The sequence below is a fragment of the Macroventuria anomochaeta genome, assembly GCF_010093625.1.
Source record: "Macroventuria anomochaeta strain CBS 525.71 unplaced genomic scaffold BU25scaffold_7, whole genome shotgun sequence".
In the NCBI taxonomy this organism is placed as follows: domain Eukaryota; kingdom Fungi; phylum Ascomycota; class Dothideomycetes; order Pleosporales; family Didymellaceae; genus Macroventuria; species Macroventuria anomochaeta.
In genome coordinates, this window is record NW_022985368.1 from 181,876 (window position 1) to 197,718 (window position 15,843).

The 15,843-nt window shown below is 51.6% G+C and overlaps 9 protein-coding genes across 9 annotated transcripts; 4 read left to right on the plus strand and 5 right to left on the minus strand.

Annotated features, from left to right (window-relative positions):
* Window positions 1–58: 58 nt before the first annotated feature.
* Window positions 59–991, minus strand: BU25DRAFT_387363 (NAD(P)-binding protein; the record flags this gene model as incomplete). The annotated part of the gene is made up of 2 exons (XM_033704434.1): window positions 825–991; window positions 59–761 (listed from the first exon to the last, which is right to left on the minus strand). Exons 1-2 carry the CDS (start codon window positions 881–883, stop codon window positions 59–61), a joined length of 762 nt encoding a protein of 253 aa, XP_033564468.1. The 5' UTR covers window positions 884–991.
* Window positions 992–1,175: 184 nt separating this feature from the next.
* Window positions 1,176–4,390, minus strand: BU25DRAFT_362369 (striatin Pro11). Its single transcript, XM_033703727.1, has 4 exons — window positions 4,072–4,390; window positions 3,737–4,003; window positions 1,837–3,675; window positions 1,176–1,782 (listed from the first exon to the last, which is right to left on the minus strand). Exons 1-4 carry the CDS (start codon window positions 4,163–4,165, stop codon window positions 1,523–1,525), a joined length of 2,460 nt encoding a protein of 819 aa, XP_033564469.1. The 5' UTR covers window positions 4,166–4,390; the 3' UTR covers window positions 1,176–1,522.
* A 1,004-nt stretch (window positions 4,391–5,394) lies between these two features.
* Window positions 5,395–5,989, plus strand: BU25DRAFT_419296 (histone H2A.Z; the record flags this gene model as incomplete). The annotated part of the gene is made up of 3 exons (XM_033707925.1): window positions 5,395–5,410; window positions 5,472–5,554; window positions 5,666–5,989. 3 exons carry the CDS (start codon window positions 5,395–5,397, stop codon window positions 5,987–5,989), a joined length of 423 nt encoding a protein of 140 aa, XP_033564470.1.
* Window positions 5,990–6,503: 514 nt separating this feature from the next.
* On the minus strand, window positions 6,504–7,319 carry BU25DRAFT_419297 (uncharacterized protein; the record flags this gene model as incomplete). Its single annotated transcript, XM_033707926.1, has 1 exon — window positions 6,504–7,319. One exon carries the CDS (start codon window positions 7,317–7,319, stop codon window positions 6,504–6,506), a length of 816 nt encoding a protein of 271 aa, XP_033564471.1.
* A 387-nt stretch (window positions 7,320–7,706) lies between these two features.
* On the minus strand, window positions 7,707–8,354 carry BU25DRAFT_429354 (1,2-dihydroxy-3-keto-5-methylthiopentene dioxygenase; the record flags this gene model as incomplete). The annotated part of the gene is made up of 3 exons (XM_033708546.1): window positions 7,707–7,832; window positions 7,905–8,276; window positions 8,325–8,354. The coding sequence occupies 3 exons, from the start codon at window positions 8,352–8,354 to the stop codon at window positions 7,707–7,709; spliced, it is 528 nt and encodes a 175-aa protein (XP_033564472.1).
* Window positions 8,355–8,756: 402 nt separating this feature from the next.
* BU25DRAFT_438140 (thioredoxin-like protein) lies at window positions 8,757–9,965 on the minus strand. The gene is made up of 2 exons (XM_033709046.1): window positions 9,426–9,965; window positions 8,757–9,376 (listed from the first exon to the last, which is right to left on the minus strand). The coding sequence occupies exons 1-2, from the start codon at window positions 9,735–9,737 to the stop codon at window positions 9,056–9,058; spliced, it is 633 nt and encodes a 210-aa protein (XP_033564473.1). The 5' UTR covers window positions 9,738–9,965; the 3' UTR covers window positions 8,757–9,055.
* Window positions 9,966–10,079: 114 nt separating this feature from the next.
* BU25DRAFT_446546 (UDP-galactose transporter) lies at window positions 10,080–11,934 on the plus strand. The gene is made up of 3 exons (XM_033709491.1): window positions 10,080–10,558; window positions 10,609–10,992; window positions 11,041–11,934. Exons 1-3 carry the CDS (start codon window positions 10,243–10,245, stop codon window positions 11,484–11,486), a joined length of 1,146 nt encoding a protein of 381 aa, XP_033564474.1. The 5' UTR covers window positions 10,080–10,242; the 3' UTR covers window positions 11,487–11,934.
* Window positions 11,935–12,856: 922 nt separating this feature from the next.
* BU25DRAFT_316919 (uncharacterized protein) lies at window positions 12,857–13,246 on the plus strand (the record flags this gene model as incomplete). The annotated part of the gene is made up of 2 exons (XM_033702206.1): window positions 12,857–12,944; window positions 13,002–13,246. Coding segments are annotated over 2 exons (333 nt in total), but the record flags the coding sequence as incomplete, so codon positions are not given.
* A 1,097-nt stretch (window positions 13,247–14,343) lies between these two features.
* On the plus strand, window positions 14,344–14,709 carry BU25DRAFT_456046 (uncharacterized protein; the record flags this gene model as incomplete). The annotated part of the gene is made up of 1 exon (XM_033709984.1): window positions 14,344–14,709. One exon carries the CDS (start codon window positions 14,344–14,346, stop codon window positions 14,707–14,709), a length of 366 nt encoding a protein of 121 aa, XP_033564476.1.
* Between the last annotated feature and the right edge of the window lie 1,134 nt (window positions 14,710–15,843).

The following is a 15,843-nucleotide window of genomic DNA, read 5'->3' on the forward strand; positions in this document are numbered from 1 at the left end:
CCCCACGAATCATTCATTTACCTACACACCGTCAGCCCCTTCTTCACCTTTCAACTGACTATAACTTACTAGTAGTACTACTCATCTTCAACCCCCCATCAATCTCTACCACACTCCCGTTCACATACCTCGCCCCATTCCCCATTAAAAATGCAACCACATCCGCAACCTCCCCCGGCGTGCCCAGCCTCTCCAACGCATTCCCCATCCGCATCCTTTCCACGGCTGCCCCACCCTTCACTATCCCTGCATTCGTGGGTGTGTCAATGTACCCCGGCGCCACGCAGTTCACACGAATCCCGCGCGGCCCCAGTTCAAGCGCGAGTGACTTGGACATCCCGATGAGCCCGAATTTGGTCGTGCAGTAGACGGATTGGAGCGCGGAGCCGCGGATGCCGCTGATGGACGAGACGTTTACTATTGCACTTCCTCTGCTTAGATGGGGCAGACAGGCGCGAGTTACGAGGAAAACCCCTTTGAGGTTTGTGTTGACGAGTTTGTCCCAGTATAAGTCGGTGGTGTCTTCGAGCGGGATGGATGTTGGATTCACGCCTGCGCAGTTGAAGACGTAGTCGATTTTACCGAGTTCTTTCAATGTGTTGGAGACAAAGCCTCCGACTTGTGTTGTGTTGCCTACGTCTACTGCTTGCGTGTACGTTTGTGTTTCTGCTGCGGAGGCGAGGTCGGAGAGGGAGGATTCATTGAGGTCGCAGACGGAGAGTTTGGCGCCGAGGGAAGAGAGTTTGAGGGCTGTTGCGCGTCTGTGAGATACATCGGATCAGTTCCAGAGGATAGTGGTAGTGGTGCAGTGGACTGCGTCGTACCCGATGCCGCTTCCACCTCCGGTTATGAGGACTACTTTGTCCTGGAATTCTTTGGCCATTGTGAAGAATATAGGATGTTCAAGATTTCGAAGTACTCAAGGAGGATGAAAGGCGAGTACAGAAAAGCAACTACGAGCGCTGGCGGGTGTGAGGCGATCCATCGTCATGCAGGTGGAGGAGTGATGATGTTTGTTTGCGGAGAAGTGGGGTGAAGTGGGATGGATGATGCATGACTCGCGTATCGCGCGGTCTACCTTATCTAGAAGGCAATGGTCGAAATCACCTGCTTGTTAAGATTCATGTGGCAGGTGCGATCAAAGCTACTATGTATATTGAGTGGTGTCCTCAGAAGGTTTAACATAGGTTGGCATTGCCTTCTAGTCTTCAGTCAAATGTATAGTACAGCTGAAGCGAAGCGAAAGGAAGGCGCCTGCGAGCGATGCATCTGGCACGGTCCCCTGCAAAACCCAAACAGTGGCCAAGGTGATGTTGTGACCCAATGCGTACAATTACCATATCCATATTCCATCAATCGTGCAGCTACATGATGCCATTCAAGTTCAAAGTCCAAAGAAAAGCGCGGGGTATGATCCAGCTAGAAATGCATCGACCAAAAATGCTGTGGTACGTTATTCACGCATCGGTGAATCTTGACGGGTTGCATCCAGGTGGGTGGTGTTGAGAGGTCTGCGAAGATGCTATCTAGCAAACACCTTCACGATACCGTCACCGCCTGCCGAAACGACGAGGCGGCCGTCCTGGCTCCAGACTACACTGCACACACCCTCACCACGCATGATGCGATGAGCGGTGATCTCTTGTGTGCAGATACGCTTGTCGAGTGACCAGAAACGGATCGAGGCGTCGTGGCCGGCGGAAACGGCTTCGCGGCCGTCTTTGCTAAGTGAGAGGGAGGAGATGGCGGAGGGATGGGCCAGCATGCTGTATGTGCATTGGCCTGGTGTGTTCGTTAGCCTGGGTCCATCGAATGTATCTCATGTTATTGACCTACCAGAGTTTGCATCGAAGAAACGGATGAACTGATCTTCGTGCCCACTGATGATCACACCCTCAAGGCCACCACCGCTGTTGGACCCTGTGGGTCCATGAATGGCTTCATCTTCCCCGCGTGCCGCATCCTGTGCGGTTGATTCGGTGTTCTGCGAGCTTGTAACTACAGATGTGATGCCAGTCGCAGGAGTGCCGTCATAAGTCTCGTTACTAGCCATACCAATGAGCTCCTCTCCAGTTCGTGTGTCATATACCATGATTGATGCATCCGTGAATGATACAACGAAATTTTCTCCGTTCAGCGACAAGGGGCTGATGCATGTAGGAGATGGGTGCGTCGCTCGCTCAATCGTATGCACCAGCATAGAGTGGAAAGGTGTCGATGTAGCAACGCTTGGCTGGGGCGATGATGGGTAGTTGGAGCCTGATGTTACCGAGTGTCTTCGGCTGCCGCCACGCCGTGTGTTGGTCTGCGGCGAAACAAGCTGGGGAGGTGCACTGACCGCCCAGATCTTGATGGTTCCGTCAGCTGAACCAGAAGCAAGCAATATCCTGTCTGGACCACCGTAGTTGCTGCAATCTGCTCCAAATACCGATGCGCATGTTGTTGGTAGTACACAAACGGTCCAGACGGCATCTTTGTGGCCGTCGAGAGTAGCCTTGGGATCGACACGTCCTCTTTCCCAAACACGAATAGTGGCATCTTGACCGCCTGAGAATATCCAGCCATCACCAGATACTCGGCCACCGGTTGCGAAGTGAGCGGAAGCGGGACATGCCGCCAGCGATGTTACGGCGCCCTCATGACCCCTGTGTGACCAGAAGGAGGCGATGTCCAGATCATTGTTCATGCTGTGTTGGTTGGCGTAGCTCGCTGGTATGATCCATCTCTTAATCATGCCGTCGTCGCCTGCAGTGCAGATCTCAGGTTCAGCAGGACTGCCACCACCGGTGAAGATGACGGCTCGAACGACATCAAGATGGCCGCGCAGTGCGAATCGAACCTTGAAGCTCTGTGGGTCTGTTCTTGCACCCGGTGCTACCGCATTTTGATTTTGTAGTTCGCTGCTAGCTTTACGCTTATGATCCGCACTCGCCCTTCGGCCCTTTCCAACTCTTGGAGGCGATTTTGGCGGGATCTGATTTGCGTTGGGGAACATCTCTGTGTCCGGTCTTCTTAAGGCTAGGTTGTCCTGAGGAATTTCGCTGATGGGTTCCTCGAAGTTCCAGCTTTCCGAGTCATCGGCACTGGGCTGACTTGCGTTCTGGCTGGCGTTGGATATTTGGCGACCATGGTTGTCGTACGTATGCGTGACCTTTTCTACCTGCTCCTCAGGGACCGAGGAGAAGTGATGCTGCTGGGGCTGTGCCTGTAATTGTGATTGTTGCTGTTGTTGCCCTAGGAACTCTGAAGGGATGCCAGAGTGTTGAGGCAGAGGTTGTTGTCCAGACTGCTCTCTAGTCATCTGAGGCGCAGAATGCATTTGCGGGTGGTGGGCGAGGTTCTGGTATTCGGAGGTCACAGGAGGCTGGTGATTTGGCATCGATGTGTTGGGCAGTGTAGGCAGTTGTGACTGCATCTTCTGGCGGTGCTGTTGCATGTAGATTTCCTCCATAGAAGCATCGCCGTGATTGAGGAAGCCAGCGCCGTTGCCCAAGCCATGTATACCGGGCTGCTGTGGTGGAGGTTGCGGTGGTGGTGTCAGAAGATACGTTATCTCTTCAACGCATTTTGTGAGGTACAGCTTCGACTTTTCGCGGAGGCCGTCGCGGTCGGCGTCTGATCGGTCGAGGAATTCAGAATCGACATCGAGGAAGGAGTTGTGGTGCTTGTTTTGGGCTGTAGATGGTCAGCGTCTCCTGGACACACAGTAGTTCGCGGTGTATGTTGTTCAACGCACGTTTCGACCCGCTCTTCTTCCCCTTCGCATCCTTCTTGTCATCCGAAGCCTGAGCCTCCCCCGCGTTCTTGCTCTTCGCCCGCTCGGTTGTCAAGGCATGTTCCAGCATTCGAATGTGCTTGTTCAACTGGTCGTTCAGCTTCTTCGCACTGCGCACCTCGCCCTCCTGCTTTGCGATCTTGGCCTTCATCTCGGCACGCTCAATGTCCCAGGCGTTCCTGGCGCGCTCGTGGTTGTGCCATTCGAGTTGTAGAAAGCGCATTACTCCTGCAGCGTTGTTAGCCTTGCTGCATGGCCCGGCATCGTGTGCCTCGTGCCCACAGACGGCGTCCTACCCTGCAGCGTGTACTCTGTCCCTGCCGGCGCATTGCCGTCTCCTCCGCCGTTCGCTCCGCCTGCGTTCATGGCCGACGGCGATTGCCATGCCATGGCGGTTCTGCTCTGCTGTGTTATGCCGGTGTGTTGGACGGACGGTGGGGATGGGGCATGCGACGTCGGGGGTCGGCCAACAAGCGCGATGCAAGTGTCGAAGCTCCAGGACGGGCCTCAGGAGCTCGGATAATTTCAGGCAATCAGGACCCGGGCGCACAAGCGGCAGAGGACAACTACAATATGACGACCTATATTAAGAGTCGCAGTTACGCGGTCATGCGCGAAACAGCTGGTGCGAGTGCATCTCCCAAAACTTGGAGCTGTCCGTCTGGCCTCTCGAAAGGGCCGTATGCCAAGCCCGCTAGTGCTAGCTGCCGTCCATCTGGATTGGAGCTCTGCCAGCATCATTGCTGTGAGACAACGCAACCTTTGGTAAGGAGGTACACACAGCCTTGAGTGGTTGCGTAAGTGTAAGATCAGTCGTCTTGTATACTGTTGACCATTCGTTTCTTGCCCAGTCTTCATGATGGCGGAGGTACAAGCATGACACTGCTAGATATCAACAAGCCCTACGAGCTGTCACTGGCATAGCTCGAGCAAGCATGCATGCAGCATTGTGGCTCCCTTCTAGCACAATACTATCGGCTTGCAAGCGGCCAGTGTGAGTCTCTTTCTCTTTTCAAGCCCTAGTCAGACTCCTGTCGCTCCTTCCTCCTTGTCAGTCGTCATTCCGTCAAAGCCACAGACACCTCACGTTTTCAGTGTATATGTCGCAGTCCTTCTCCATAAAAGGTAAGGCAAAGCTTGCAGAATTGTATCTCCTCTGTATGAGCAGTCTTTTGGAGTCATTCTACGGGTTCCCAACATACCGCCGCTCGTCCTTGCACCTGCACAGTCTGCTGGGTTATGGACCAAGAACCACTTACTACGGGCACTTCTGCCTATCAACACGCAAAAGCAGAGCAGGCAGCAACTCGAGCAAACTTCTATAAGGCTGGCCATCTCTTACACAGCGCTCGACTTTGTGCTGCTCGCCACTGCTGTTCGTTACACAGAACGATGGGCTCGTGCACAACGCCCGCACAGACATTCCTTCCTATTCGGCTAAACGCGCCTACAACAACAACTTCTAGCTTCCCTGTCCAAGGCTTTACCAGTCCTCGACACCAACCACCCCCTCCCACCAACGTCACAATACCGTCCACGCCTCCAAACTTCGGCAGCCCAGTCGCGCAACCCTATATATACCATTCTTATCGGCATCCATACCGATATAGCTATTTAAAATGCCAGGCGGCAAAGGTACGCGCGTGGCTCAGCAGCTCGCGTCATCGGAACCCTGAGGAGCTAACAATGCGCGCAGGAAAGACTGGAGGCAAGACAGGTGGAAAGGGTGACGCGCATGTCAAGACATCCAAGTCGCACTCCGCCAAAGCCGGCCTTCAGGTCAGTATCAGCCCAACCTCGCGTTCTTCGATGCCTGATTCGACTACCCCGCCTACCGCACCTTCGCATCTACCATCGAGGACGACGCGCTGACTTTGCATCTTCTGACAGTTCCCTTGCGGTCGTATAAAGCGTCATCTACGTACCATCACGCGCCAGAAGACGCGCATCGGCGCCAAGGCCTCGATCTACTTGACCGCAGTCCTTGAGTACCTTACTGCCGAAGTACTTGAACTCGCAGGCAACGCCGCCAAGGATCTTAAGGTCAAGCGCATCACGCCGCGCCATCTTCAGCTCGCCATCCGCGGTGACGAGGAACTCGACACCCTTATTCGCGCAACGATTGCATTCGGAGGTGTTCTGCCACACATTAACCGCGCTCTGCTGCTGAAGGTCGAGCAGAAGAAGAAGGGTGGCAAGCCTGCGGAGGTCTGAATCTCGGGACTATGACCCACGCGCAGCGACATGCTTCCAGGCAATGAAGCATTTCGCTAGGCGCCAGCTATTAAAGCTTATGGGAATAGGATTGCGACTGGACTACACAATCTTTCTTTTGTGCTTTGTTCGACACTTCTTTTGTTTCGGGGGAGCAACCTGTGGCAAAGGCCGACCCAGTCTTGAATTGCCCCATTTGTTCAGCTACGGAATGTTGAGATAGGGCTTACCCTGTCAGGCGTGTGTGGTTAGGTGTTTGGTCAGGATACTCGGTTTTTACGACATGTAGCAACACTCGATTGTTTTTTTTTCCGAATCCCAGCAGCTCAACGTGTACCTGTCTGTGCGCTTGTGTCACAGAAGATCATCTGATGCTCGGCGCGCTACATGCGCGTAGGACTGCCCAAGCAACACAAATGCGCACAACATGTCTACCCGATCAACAAGTAAATTAGCACTCTTGATCGGACAAGTAGACAGTTTCAGCACCCTGGAGTCCAAGTCTATCATGACCTCACCCTCTCACACCAGCCCTCACCCTACTCTCCGTCCTCTCCCAAACCTTCTCCACATCCACCCCACCCCCTCTCGAGCTCTTCCCACCAAACCTCGCGCTAATTCTCTCCCTCTCCTTATTATCGCCCACTTCGATCTTGACATGCAAACCCTTCCTGCCCTCTTCCCAAAACACCTCCCCTCTATCTCCCAAGTCCTCCATCGTGATGCCCGAACTTGGCGAGTCCCACCGACCTCGCTGCTTGACGAATGCTTTGACGTCATTTGATCGGACATTGCCACCGATATAGGTATCGACGACTTGCTGAACGAGATCGCGCCATGCCATTGAAGAAGGGACGGCGGCGCGGATGTCTTCGTCGCGGGTGTAGGCGCTCCGGATGCGGATGTGCAGATGTGTCAAGGATGGGAGGAAGAGAACTTCGTCTGGACACAACTTCTCTGCGGTATCGGAGGGAAGCATTACGGAAGTTCTGCGGAGCTCTGGACTCCGAGCGTAGCGTCGTAGGGGTGAGTAGGACGGCACGCGGTGTTTGTCGACATCGTCATCGTTGTCGAAGTCGAACGCATATGAACCTTCGAACTCGGAAGAGGAGAAGTCTGAGCTAGAGGGTGTACCAAGGTCGGAGAAGCGTGCTTGTTTGTATGTCTTGGGGTAGGTTGGTTTAGGTCCGTGATGATAGTGCATGCCGTGAGGATCGAGAGGGGGTGAAAGAGAATGGTGGGCAGGGTACGTGGGTCGATGGCGGGATCTGTGGTTGAGGAGGTAATGGAAGTCGGGCATGGAGTCACGACCCCAGGGTGGTGGGAACATGGTGGAGGAGATGAGTCGGATGGAGTGTGAGCTTTCAGTCGACAGCAGTAGACTGGAGAGAGCGGATGAGGCTTCGAATACGAGCCTTTGAGGGGCGCTCGACGTTACACTCGGGTCCTTCGAAAACGATTGTTGTGCAAACCGGACTTCCCGCAAACTCGAGTTGCAGATTTGTTTGCTACCTCCTGCATATTTGTACGACTCGGCGCGGCTCGTCCCACGGGACGTCTAGGTTAGAGCTGGAACAGCAAATCGATTTGACGTGAGAAATCTGAGAAGACGCAAAGAAATGTAAACGAAGTGTAGATTGCTGGACGCATACTTTTGATTGTTATTCGTGTGCACATGATGTCGTTGCTTTACCGTCCCGCATGTCAGTTGGAGAATTTATGCAGCGAGAGCCTGCCTTGTGCTGAGGTACTCCTGGCGGTAGTGGTTCTCATCAGTCTCCGCGCTTCTGTTCAGCGGAGTCCACTTGGGCTCCTCCTTGAATAGACGCATAGCCTTGATATACTGTGCTCATCGTTAGCCCAAATCTGTTCTCACGAAACACAACACTCAAGAGTAACAAGAAGAAGCACTTACGTTCTTATCATCAGTGGTAAACCGATGATAAATCCCCGCCGGAAGCACAATCAAATCCCCCCGCTCCAACCAAATCCTAACCCAATCATCGCCCTCGCTCCTAACATCGAAAAACCCCGCGCCATCAAGAATATACCTGATCTCCTCATCCTCGTGCAAATGCTCATGGAAGAAGCTCTTTACCTTCTCTTCGTAGATGTCGCCCATTTTCTCCGGCGATACGGTGATTTCATCCCGATTCTTGTAGTTGCGCTCCTTGGCTAGGGCGTTGACTTCATCATCGGTTGTGACGTGTTGGTAGAGGACGCCTAGGTTGGCGAGGTAGGATGGGTCAACGCTGCGCCCGGAGTCGTGGGGGAGGCGTTGGTCGCCCTGTGGCGGTTAGTCATGTGAGTAGTGGTGGGTGTGGGGTTGGGGTACCTCGACGTTGTCGAACCAGTAAGCTCTCATTTTGGTGTATGATATGTATGTGCTTGGAATTAGATGTATGCTTTGTTTGAGAGTCTGGAAACTGTGGTGTGATTTGGCGGTTATATGTTGGGCCAGCTGCTGCGACACCCAAAAGTATTTGCGAATTGCGCGATGCCGATGACGCACCGTTCGTGGTGTTTCGGCCAATCGGCAGCCACGCTTTCTCATGGCTTCGGCAGGAGCTTCCCCTGCGGTTACCTGCTGTCTCCGCACGTTCTTGAAGGTGCATCCATTCGCTCGAAAATATGCATAGGACAACTTGATGCGAATCGAAGAGCAAATACACGGTAGAAGGTAGGGTTAAGGTTACACTTGGGGTGATTGAGAGCAGGGATTGTGCTTTGCAACAAATGCTGTTGTCGAAAGATTGTCTAATCTTGAATTTCAGGCCCGATAAGTTCGTTTGCTTGCTACCAGTACTTGTCCAACTTTTGCTCGAATGCCAAATCTTGGAGGGCGTCGTGCATACAAACGTAAGGTTTGGTGTCGTTTGCTAACAGCAACGCCATTCCTTGCTGATTATAGCGAAGTTTGAGCAACCGACTCGTTTACTGCCATGCCATAGTCAAGGACAAGTATTTGTCCTCAACATCTCGCTCGGACGGACAAAGGATCGGCGGCCTTGATAGCTTGGCAATTTGTTGCTTGCAAATTGGCCTCGTCGATGGATGAGTCCCTCTTCAATCCCAGTCATCGTCGTTCTCATCATCATACTTGACTGCCATCTTGCTCCTTTGTTTGCGCTCCTCCTCATCTTCTTTAGTGACCTTATTTCTTGCGAAGACGCCAGCTCGGATCAAACGTGCCTCAAGGTCTCTGACGGTGAAGTTGTCTGGCGTCCGTCCGAGTCCTTCGAAGCCAACGATACGGTCAGCACCAACGCCATCGATAAATGCAATGACACATGGGAGCACTTGGACTCCTAGTCTAGTGACCAGAAATGGGCAGTTGTCGACATTAATCTTCATTATCCGGGCTTCGTAGTGCGATGGCGCAAGTGACTTTAGAGAATCAGAATGGTTGCATATTGTGTGTTGCCATAACACTCACCTCAAGGTGGGTGTCCATAATGCGGCAGCGGTTGAAGTCCGGCTTGAAGAAGTGAACAACGCAGTTTTTCGTACTTGTCGTGATGTCCATCAACGCTTTTTCGTCTTTGATCTCAGAGTACGTGCCATGCTCGCTGGCCTTCAGTCGCCTAGCCTTGTCGAACTCGTCATGGAGTTGCTGTATGCGTTGCGCTCGAAAAGCATCTAATTCTGAATCATCCTCGAGCTGTGCGATCAAATCGTCCTCGTCTGACTCGTCATTCTTAGCGGCGCGATCGATGACCGAAGCGACTTTCGAATCTAGTTGGGACATGGCGTTTCTTTTGGCTTGATATCCCAAGCGAAGTGAGGGGAGTCGTAAAGTTGTGAGACCCTGGCTCTAATGCTTTCCAGCCCTGGAGGGACTAGCGCGCATCACGTGGAAACGAGGGCAAGAGCTTCATTCTCCTTTTATTCGACCAAGCACCAGACTAGCTGTTACAGATTGTTGACAATGCAAGGCTTGATGACAGAGTCTGCTGTCTAACGGAAAAGGAGGCTGTTAGCCGTTATGCAGGGCTGTTGACGGCCAGTTACGAGCGCTGCTGGTGTAAGTCTAATTTAAGCCAGGGGTGCTAGAGGCTGGGCCCACTTTTCGTACTCGTGTCCTTGCGCATCACCATCCAGCATCTCCTCTTTTCCCCAAACGTCTCATTCTGTCCTTTTCTTGACATCGCCGCCCGCCTTTCGAGTAGACACCACTACCCATCTGTCTCCTCCGGGTAGTCCGTTCCTTTACGACACGTTGCGCGCATTCCCTCCCCACGTAATACTTCGCCATGGCCGACGATAAGAAGAGCGACGACTACAGCATGAGCTCAGCAAAGGGCTCCCGTGCGTCATCACCGGTGATGCGCTCCTCCAAGAACAGCGGCTCCTCGATCACGGAGAACCCCGTCATTGCCATCCTCTCGTACTGCGGTTCCTCGATCCTCATGACGGTGACGAACAAGTATGTCCTGTCTGGCCGTGACTTCAACCTCAACTTCTTCCTGCTCTGCGTGCAGTCGGTCGTTTGCGTTGTCGCCATTTCCATTTGCAAAGCCTCTGGAATCATTACATATCGCGACTTCAACTCGGATGAAGCTAAAAAGTGTACGTGGAGGCATTCGTCCCAGAAAGATTCCTTAGGCTAACATCCACAGGGTTCCCCATCGCTCTTCTCCTCATCGGTATGATTTACACAAGTACCTGGGCGCTCAAGTACCTCTCCATCCCCGTCTACACCATCTTCAAGAACTTGACCATCATCCTCATTGCATACGGTGAGGTGCTCTGGTTCGGTGGCTCCGTTACGCCCATGGCTCTCTTCTCCTTTGGTTTGATGGTCTTCAGCTCCATTATTGCAGCTTGGGCAGACATTCAGCATGCGCTCTCCAGCATGGGTCACGCTACAGAGGCGGCGACTGAGGCTGTCTCCACCTTGCACACCGGTTACTTGTGGATGATGTTCAACTGCATCTGCAGTGCCACCTTCGTCCTTTGCATGAGGAAGCGCATCAAGCTCACTAACTTCAAGGACTTTGACAGTAAGTCTCGGCCCTGCAGCATGTGTCGACCGAGCTAACAACTTCTAGCCATGTACTACAACAACCTGCTCACAATCCCTATCCTCCTGATCGCCTCTATCGTTGTCGAAGACTGGTCCCCCGCAAACATCCAGAAGAACTTTCCTGCCGACCAGCGCAACGCCGTCATCTTCGTTATGGTTCTATCCGGTCTCTCTTCGGTTTTCATCTCCTACACTTCCGCCTGGGCCGTCCGTGTCACAACCTCTACAACATACTCCATGGTCGGTGCTCTCAACAAGCTCCCCATTGCGCTCAGTGGTCTGATCTTCTTCGATGCACCTGTCACATTCGGCAGTGTTTCCGCCATCTTCGTCGGTTTCGTCAGTGGTATCGTCTATGCGCTTGCCAAGGTGCGACAGAATGCCGCCGCAAAGGCCAAGTCAGTACTCCCTGTCTCGAACGTGCCGGTCAGCTCCAGCAGTCAGAGCATGCGCGACAGCCTCAAGGCGTAAAAATATCTTCGGGGTTACAATGTACGATTACACAAAGCGGATGCGGATTTTCGGCATAGCTTTTTCGCAGTTGCGGCGTTATTGGTTTGAGTCGAACTTATTTCTCTGGCGGTTTCTAGGGTGCTTCGATTCGAGCCCTGTTCATGTACGGCTTAAGCATAAGCATTTGACACCAATATTTAGCGTCTTCTAGAGTGGATCGGCGTTTGGAAAAGGAATGCCATTCAGCATCTTTGAGCGAATGGGTATATGACCGAGACACAATTATCTGCCTACGAAGTAGCAGAACTGGTGTTGCAGCAATATTTGAGAACAATCGTCCTCTTTCAATCGCTTGTTTGTACTTTGCTGCTTGCTGAAAATTGAGTTGACCTTTCCGGTAGCCTACAACATACGCGTAAGCTATGAACCTTCGTTCTGCTCTGTTGAGTACACAGCTAGTGTCATGTGCGGTCTTTGTTCGACCTTCCTTAGCTTTTGTCCATCCACCCCCCTTTGTTTGACATCTCTTCTGAGCATATCAGACGTACACAATGTCATTATATCACACTTGGCGCATTGCGAAGATGTTGTGTCAACATGTCACGGACTGATGGAAGAATCAAGACACTGAGCATAAGGCGCATTGTTTGTGCCTGTTTTTTGAGACTCCTCATATACACTGGAACCCTATGGGCGTTTTGAGACATCGAACTAGCGAAACAGCAAAAGCATACATTCACTCACTGACATATTGATCTTCACTGATCAATCACAGCTCTCATCAGTGTACTAGCAAGATTCACCAGCGTTCCCAACGGGCAGCACTACGATAATATACTGTTACCGTCTGCTGCTATATAAGCAGTAAGTAGCTAGCTATGAAGGAGGCAGTAGCGTAGGCCGTAGGGTGATGGTTTAGGAGCCGTAGTACGGCATACTGCGTTGTAACAAGCAAATTCTCAAGCGGACCCTCAGCCTCTTGCCGCAGCCTATCGCTGTCTTGTTTCGTTAGCAAAGTACCTGTACTTTTAGACATGAGCACATAGTGTAACGTGTTGTTGTTTGGGTGGGCACATGAGGAGGTTGCTAGTAGTATAAATACTTGGACACCAATTTTGTTCTACCTCATCCTATCTTTACAACCTCATCCCATCTCTCAAAATATACTCTCAACACATACTCTCCTACACAGTATGAACCGACAATCTCATGTCTCATTGGCTGCTGCCAGCCCTTCTGGTGTTGCTCCCATCTTTCACTCCACAGGCCCCAAAACACTTGCCAAAGCTCAAGTGTCTTCTCCAATTGGCTCCTCATCAAGCTGCTCATTGCCTGTGCTGGAGCGGTGCCATTGGTATCCTGGTGGTGATCTTGGTATTGTTCTTGGCGAGCAGTTTGAGGTAAATTCTAACCACATCTACCTTGCTGGCAAGAACCTTTTGCTAGCCTGTACGGGCTACAAGGTAAGGCACAAGAGTTCATTCAAGAGAGGCGCAAAGTCCTCACCCATCTGGCGGTATGGTGTTAAGCTAGAGCACTTCAAAGCTGATGGTTCTGCGGTTAAGCTATGGCTTTGCCAACGTTGCCATCTTGCCCGTCAACTCAATGCTGCCAAAGTTGTGAGTGGGACTCACCATATTACTGAGCATATGATAAAGGTCCACCGTATTGATCCTGCCACTGGGCTGCTGCCAGAGACACCCTCAAGGCCTGGTTTTTCATCACCATTTGAAGCAGCCAAGGCAGCTGGCTCAAGCAGTTTTATCTCACACTCGCCATGGCAGGAGGAGGCATTGCAAAGCGCCTTGGTGGACTGGGTGATCATAAAGGACATCAGCTTCAGCAATGCAGTGTCACCAGCACTTCGAGGGTTACTTACCTGGAATCGCAGCAGTCTCCTTGCAGCTTTACCAAATTCAGTCTCTACTATGAGAGACTACATCCTGAGCACTTTGGAGATGAGAAAGGCCGAGATTGGGGTCCTTCTGGAGGAGTCAAAGTCAAAGATCAGCATAAGCGTTGATGTATGGACATCATCCAACTATCTCAGCTTTCTTAGTGTTGTAGCCCATTTTGTTAGTAACTCCTTCATTGCCCGCTCTCTATAGAAGTTTGTACCAGATTCTGCTGCCTTTTCTGGCTATAGACGCTGTAGCACAGCAATTTAAGAACACCAAAAGTAACTTGATATTGATTCTGTCACGGTTCAGGGTGCTTCTGCCTGTCGTACCTCACCTGCCATGAGAGTGTCTGCCACGTCACACTAGCGTTGTTTACAGCTACCCACATATATATACTGTTCGTAGCTTCACCCAATACAACCTCAGTACAATCTTCAACCTCTTCCCTTTGCGTACAGTTCACTGAACTCCAACAAATTCAGATGCCGGTTTCAAACAACAAGACCTATTGATCGCTTTCAAAAACCTATATGGAGACCATACTAGGGCCGCCCAAGCTCTATTGTATGCGATGTACTCGACAAATATGGAGTTGCACAAAAATTACACTGCTTTGTGGGTGATAATGCCTCAAGCAATGATGCCAAGCTCATCAAGGCTCTCAACCTGCATCTGCACATCAACATCACAGCCGACAACCGCATGCGCTGTGCTGGCCATATAATCAACCTCATTTTCAAAGCAACAATATATGGCAATAGAGTAAGCAGAGCTTGCTGCAGCTGCTCCTTGCGATCAGTTTAAGAAATTTCGGGAGCTTGGGGTAGTAGGCAAGCTACACAACTTTATGTGCATCTCACAAGCGCCGCGAGCTGTTTTTATTAATCCAGATGGATATCAACGCGCCCTTGTATACCTATAACACCTTGCAACACCGGCAAGCTGGAGGTGTACGCTGGCATTTAACTTATCTCATGCTCCTCCGTTGCTATGAGCTCAAGGACTCCATCAATCGATTCATCCGCTACCTAACCCGTGGCAGTGCCGATGACGATCTTGATTATAGCCCTCTTACTGATGCCTTCACCGACGATGATTGGGGTAAGGTTTCTGAGCTTGTTGACTTTCTCCAGGCTCCGTACGAACTCACCAAACGCCTTGAGGGCTCCATGAGCGCATCAGGCTTTGGCTCTTTAAGGCAAACTTTGCCTAACTTGCAGGCTTTGTGGGTGCACTACAATGAGCCAAGCAAGCGCGCAGAAGAAGGCCAAGATCGATATATTGTCACTGTTATATCGTATGGGAAGCTCAAGCTTGACTACTACTTGACACAATCTTGATCAAAGCCGATGTCAGCTATTATGCTGTAGCCACTGCGCTCCACCCAAAGCTCCGATTACAATGGTTCAAGACTCAATGGAAAAACTTTCCTTTATGGTATAGAAAAGCGGAGCTATCAGTCAAGAAGGTGTTTAAGGCTTATACTGAAGAGGAGGTGCAGGCTGACGATGAGCTATTGCAACCACCAACACGCCGGAAGCTCCAAAGTGGCAGCAAAAATAGCCTTTACGATCGCACAATGGAGGTGGATCTGCACCTGCTTACCAAAGCTAAGAACAAGCGGAAGAAACGATCAAGCCAGTTTGATGAGTACTTTGACTCTCTGCTATTTGACTATACAAATGGGAGTGAGCGCGAGCTTGAGCTTATTAAGGATGATCACGTATGGGCCTGGTGGGTTGAGTTTAACTGCCACCGTTATCCCATCCTCTTCAAGATTGCCACCGACTGCATCTCCATACCAGCCACCAGCTGCGAGTGTGAGCGTGCCTTTAGCAAGGCTCGCCGTACAATTACTGATGACCGCAACCGCCTCACAGGCAATACAATTGAAGCTATACAACTACAACGGAGCTGGTTGCAGCGTGGGGTGGTGCAGAGCTCACTCAAAAATCTTGAGACCTTGGTGAGAAAAGCCGACAAAAATGAGGCTGAGAAAGTGGCTCCTTCACAGGTAAGCAGCTCCTTCAGCCAATCACAGAGCACCTATGGCCAGTAATTGGCCTGTGTGACAGTACTACGGTTACTGGCGGTATCAAGCTCTCAAATCATCCCCACCGTAAGTAATAGACTCTACTGGTGGCCGTAGCATAGGCTAACCAAGCCAATAGTAGCCATACTACTGCCCGTTATGAACGCTGAAATTCACATCGATTTACCTAAACCACAATCATGGGGGATAACAACAAGGAAGCTGCAAAGAAGGACTGCAGGAGCAGCAGAAGCGGATGATCCGACATATCGATGGGCGACGCCTCCATCTCACAAGTATGGGGGATGCCGCCGGCCTTGTTCTTGAAGATAGCGAGTCCGAGGAGGAGCTTCCTCCTACGCCGCCGCATCCAGTACGACGAGGAGCGACCTTCGTAAATATTCTAGATAAGGCAAAGACTGGCATGAAGGACGCCGCCCTT

What these genes read in the sequence shown, in the direction of transcription:
- BU25DRAFT_362369 (XM_033703727.1), bottom strand. Translation starts at nt 4,165, where the DNA reads ATGGCATGGCAATCGCCGTCGGCCATGAACGCAGGCGGAGCGAACGGC. An exon ending in GAAGAAGAGCGGGTCGAAAC is followed by an intron (nt 3,676 to 3,736) that starts GTGCGTTGAACA and finishes GACCATCTACAG; the next exon opens with CCCAAAACAAGCACCACAAC. An exon ending in TTTCTTCGATGCAAACTCTG is followed by an intron (nt 1,783 to 1,836) that starts GTAGGTCAATAA and finishes CGAACACACCAG; the next exon opens with GCCAATGCACATACAGCATG.
- BU25DRAFT_438140 (XM_033709046.1), bottom strand. Translation starts at nt 9,737, where the DNA reads ATGTCCCAACTAGATTCGAAAGTCGCTTCGGTCATCGATCGCGCCGCT. An exon ending in TTATGGACACCCACCTTGAG is followed by an intron (nt 9,377 to 9,425) that starts GTGAGTGTTATG and finishes GATTCTCTAAAG; the next exon opens with TCACTTGCGCCATCGCACTA.
- BU25DRAFT_446546 (XM_033709491.1), top strand. Translation starts at nt 10,243, where the DNA reads ATGGCCGACGATAAGAAGAGCGACGACTACAGCATGAGCTCAGCAAAG. An exon ending in CTCGGATGAAGCTAAAAAGT is followed by an intron (nt 10,559 to 10,608) that starts GTACGTGGAGGC and finishes TAACATCCACAG; the next exon opens with GGTTCCCCATCGCTCTTCTC. An exon ending in TAACTTCAAGGACTTTGACA is followed by an intron (nt 10,993 to 11,040) that starts GTAAGTCTCGGC and finishes AACAACTTCTAG; the next exon opens with CCATGTACTACAACAACCTG.